General features: G+C 39.3%; 1 protein-coding gene across 2 annotated transcripts in view; it reads left to right on the top strand.

The window, feature by feature from the left end:
• Positions 1-338: 338 nt before the first annotated feature.
• Positions 339-4522, top strand: part of rsrc1 (arginine/serine-rich coiled-coil 1) — a 119803-nt gene continuing 115619 nt past the window's right edge. Inside the window, exons 1-2 of one of the 2 annotated variants that reach the window (XM_005720850.1) lie at positions 339-422; positions 880-1074. In XM_005720850.1, coding sequence (XP_005720907.1) covers positions 896-1074 — 179 coding nt within the window. In that variant the 5' untranslated portion in view covers positions 339-422; positions 880-895. Of the gene's footprint in view, positions 423-467; positions 787-879; positions 1075-4522 lie in introns of those variants that run through there. The other variant, XM_013910572.1, reaches the window with a different exon arrangement.

Below are 4522 nucleotides of genomic sequence, written 5' to 3'. Positions count from 1 at the left end.
AATAATCTCCATTTAGAAATGCTCTTTTTTAAACAGCTTTTACCATCCCCCAAATCGTCATAATAGTCATGCTATTATGGAAATGTAATTGTCTAACTTTATCTCGTTTAATTAAGGCGATTCAAGCGACTTTGTTTATGTAGTAGTGTTATACAAAAATACTTTAAAACTGTTTAACACAATATCTAACGTTGCAGCAACAACAACAACGACAAACTATGTATGCCGAATTATTAAATAAGTGTTGTTTAGTTAATGAAACACAATAGAGGCAAAATCCGTAAAGCTATGGTAAAAAAAGGGGGTCCTTCGATCGATTGCTCTGTGTTTGATTCTAATTCCTTGATCGATGCTTTCCGGTTTGACAAGCAGAGTCTCCCAAACAGTGCATGGCTGTTGTTGAGAGGCAGTGCCATTTAAAGGTGAGAAGCGGGACTCTCCTTTTAATTTTTATAGGGATACACTTATTTTTAATATAAGACATATTAGTAGATGTGATACGTTTACTATTGCACATCCGGGACCTTTATTTAGAACAAGAACCGCGGTCCCAAGCTGGTTAAGTTAGCACCGTTAGCTTAGTAGCTAGCCTCTGCACAAAAACAAACATTTATTAGCTGCTTGCGGCAACGGTACTTTACCTTTTAGCAGTCGGTGGTGATTTAATAAGTTAAATAATACTGTGTGTAGGTGGCTGTGCTTTAATAGTCGTTAAATGAGCTTATGGTACAGTGGTCAGAGTAGTAAAAACGTTGTGTTTTATACACGTGAGGAGTAAATAAATAGGTCGGTTCCCACTGATATTCCAGCAAACTGTCTCGAAGGGTTGTCTGAGAGATGTCAAAAGGAGCAACCCCACTCTTGTGTATGTTTTGCCAGCTGACTGACCGCCAGCATGGGTAGGCGCTCGTCCGACAGTGATGATGACAGCCGAAGCAAGAGAAAGAAGAAACAGCGTCGCCGCTCTTCTTCCTCTTCTTCTTCTTCGTCCTCTTCCTCTGGCAGCAGAGTGAGAAGTAGCCGCAGTCGGAGGTCCAGTCGCCGCCGGAGCCGCTCTCGCTCCAGAGACAGGAGGTTAGGCTTCATCGTGAAATTTTCCTTCTTACATGTGTGCAGAGTGCGGCTCTCTGTTCGGCTGGAGTGTGTTTAACCAACGACTGTTTTGCATTTAAAGCTTCTGAAAGGTTAAAAGCCAGATGCATTCAGAAATTGAGCATTTCATTGGAGGGGCTGAACCTAATTAAAATGTGACGCATTTTAAACACAAGTATTTTGGTTTTTACAAAATATATTTATTGCATAACTAAAATCCAGGAGGTCATTCAGGATTCTCAGTTTAGAAGATTTCATCATGTACATTAAAATACACAGCATTTCAAATGCACACAAATGACCAAACTAGTAATAAAACGTGTGCAATCACGCCCTGTATTTTGGCCAATATATTTGAATATAAGGTATAAACCTATACTGTTTTAGAGTTATTGAAAAGGGGAATGTATTCCACAGACTTCACATGAAGGAGCTGCTGGTTGCTTCGTTATGACTAACTCTGCAATTGCTGCATTCAACCCTAGTATATCTTTTACCTGGATTAAAGTTGTATGTACTGTCTATGGGACAACAATTGCACTGATGCTGAGGTGTCTCTGAGGGATCACTTTTGGCCACTATCACCAGTTGATATGCTGCTTGGGTTCCACTTGGATTTTAGTGGTATTATGCTTCCCAGCAGTCAGTCTTTTCTTGAAAAACTCGATAAAGCAGAGGCTGAAAACACTGATGTATACTTCTTGTATATTTCTTGTGCTCTGTAGTTAAGTTACCACATTCTTCTGTATACATATATTATCTGTATAGCTTGAATAGCTTAAAAAAACAAAACACAAACATTGTATGCAGATTTTTTTTTTTCCCACTCACACATTTTGACTTATTGTAGTTGGAAAAGAGCAGGTTTTCATAACTCTGACTCTTTTGTATTCAAGCATTTCAGTAAAACATGAAAGTATGACAGCCACTGGACATACATGTTACCGGCACCCTGAAACAGGAGCAGCTAAACTAATTATATATATTTTCTCGAATTTGATCGTTTATATCTTTGGTTGTCATCCCATCAAAATGTGTCTGTAATCATGAGAATTTCAGGAATTTGCATTTCAGACAGCCAAGTAGAGGAATGTATTTGCATACCAGCTGATACATGAAAAAATGGTGGACATTATTTTGTTTTGACTTCAAAATGTTCTCTAGTTTTTGTTTTAAAATGGAGAACGTCATGATATCGGATTATATCATATTCAGACTTTTTCCTCAACAGACAAAAGCTTAGGTAATGAAGCTAGATAGAACAACAGATTAAGAGATGTTTGTCTGGCCAGCATGCTAGCTTTCTAAACGTTTCACATTAAATGTTCTGATTTTAAAAGTACAGATGTTTAGCATAGGCTTTTTACAACATAGCTCATTTAAGAGTAAACCTATTTTCTAGTAAATGAGTTATGAAGTTCCTAGATTGGAAAATTATGTCTTCTGTAATGATTCCGTGTGGACAGCGAAGGGCCGTCATACTTTTCCCAGTAAATGCCAGAATTAAGACACTTTAAAAGGACCAAGAAATAAAATCTAACAAGAAAATTTTGAATCAATGTGCAGTGGTAATAATTTGTCCAGGAAAGGATGTCAGTAAGAATTTAAACAAGCACTTTTGCGTCTGTAAAAATAGGTTTGGAAGGCAAACAGCTTTGCAGAGAGGTTAGTTTCTTATTCTTCAATAGAAATCTCGGATAGATGTTTGTTTGGGCTTATTTCATATCAACCCTCCTCTTGATAATGTGAAGGCTTAAATATAAAAGGTTATGACATAACATCAGTTTTATCATTTTATTCTGATCTTCGTAAAGTAAAACACTTCAGTGTTTAGCTGTTGCTGAGGAATGAGGAGGTTCAGTAATAATCAACCTTCTTTGCAAGTAGCTACTGACTGGACCTGACCTCCATCCATCCAACCGTCTATCCACAGCTGCCACTGGGTGTATGTGGCTGTTCAGACAAGGCCAGTTGATGGTAATTATTTATGAGGCTTGGTCAAGGTCCATTACTGCTGATGGGAAGTCATTGGCTGCCTGCACAGGGTGGGGTAGGGTGGGCAGTGTAAACCCTGGGACCACAGTCCTTCATCTATTAACTGCTTGTGTGTTTTGAACAATTGACTAAGACCTTCTGTATTTCTGTCTCTGTGTGTGTGTGTTGGATCTACTTGCTTTAAATAGGTTCATGAAAGCGACCACACGTTTTGTAGCACTGTCAACCTGAGTAATGTAAAGTGACCTTACATGAGGTAAAACAGAAGAGGGCTTATGTTCTGGCTGGGTGACATCATAACCACATAATTAACATGTATATGTAAGGAAAGTAATTGTATCCCTGGCCGTGGTTAAGTTACAATACGGGAGTGAGATGGAAAAGTGTGTGTGAATAAACGCAAAATGAAGTCCAAGTTGTGAGGTGTTATTTGCGTTCACGTTAAAGACTTCTGTGTTGGCCATTGCTTCCCTCTTGCATGTGTTCTACCCATTATGTTTTATTACGTGCACACAGGCTTTTGTGAAAATGTGTGAGCTTTCCCCTCCTTCCAAATAATCCCATCTCACTACTGTGTGCTTCTTCTGTGCAGTGTGTGAAGTGGTTGTGCAGGGCTGTGGAAGTTATTTCATAAGGCCCCGCTCTTGGGATCCAGCCTTTAGAATACTAATAGATCTTTGCTGGGTTTCTCTAAGTGGTACAAATCTGGTTTGATAGTTCAGCCTCTGTGTTATTTGTATTGCTTGCCTTTTTCTTCTCTCCTTCTCTATCTAGCAGAGCTCCCACAGGACTGAGAGAGGGATTTTTTGTGGGGGGGGGGGCATGTGTATTAAAGATTTGGTTATTTTTGGTTCTGGTGAAACAAAAGAAGATGTTTTAAATAATGAATATTGCACAAAGTGTTTGCAGTATCGGGCGTGGGGCTGTTTCAGCATTTACATTCACTCCCATAAATGACTCCTGCTACATGATATCAATAGGAACTCAGTGTGAGCGGTGTTTGGAAAATAGACGCTGCACACGCTGCTGTAGCCACATTAAAGAGCAGCAGAGAACTAAAGGGCCCCTGTGGAGGAACTGTAAGGCATCCTGCATGGCTCTGCAGCTCTGGGCCTTGGACCAGAGCATTCACTAATGCACACTAGCTGCTTGTGATTCTGATAACAAGCTACGTTTTCTGGATCGTGTGGGTATGTTTTCTCTTAAAAATAACAGCAAAATAAAGTAGTGACACGATATCCACTTTTTTAGAAGAGGGAAGAATTTTAGATGGTGCTTTCTGAGTTTTTGTCCACTGGGAAAATGAACACAGAAAAATGTGCTTGACGTAGTGGAGCATTAGGGTGAAGTGAGGAGAGACTTTTTACGGGAATGGTAAGACTTTGATTTTTGTGGAAAGTAAACTGTGAGAAACTAAACAATACAGCTGAATGAC

The sequence above is a fragment of the Pundamilia nyererei genome, unplaced genomic scaffold (assembly GCF_000239375.1).
Source record: "Pundamilia nyererei isolate P.nyererei 1_Seehausen unplaced genomic scaffold, PunNye1.0 scaffold00003, whole genome shotgun sequence".
Classification (NCBI taxonomy): Eukaryota; Metazoa; Chordata; class Actinopteri; order Cichliformes; family Cichlidae; genus Pundamilia; species Pundamilia nyererei.
The sequence above is the reverse complement of the archived record's forward strand: the minus strand, read 5'-3'. Positions and strand labels throughout refer to the sequence as shown.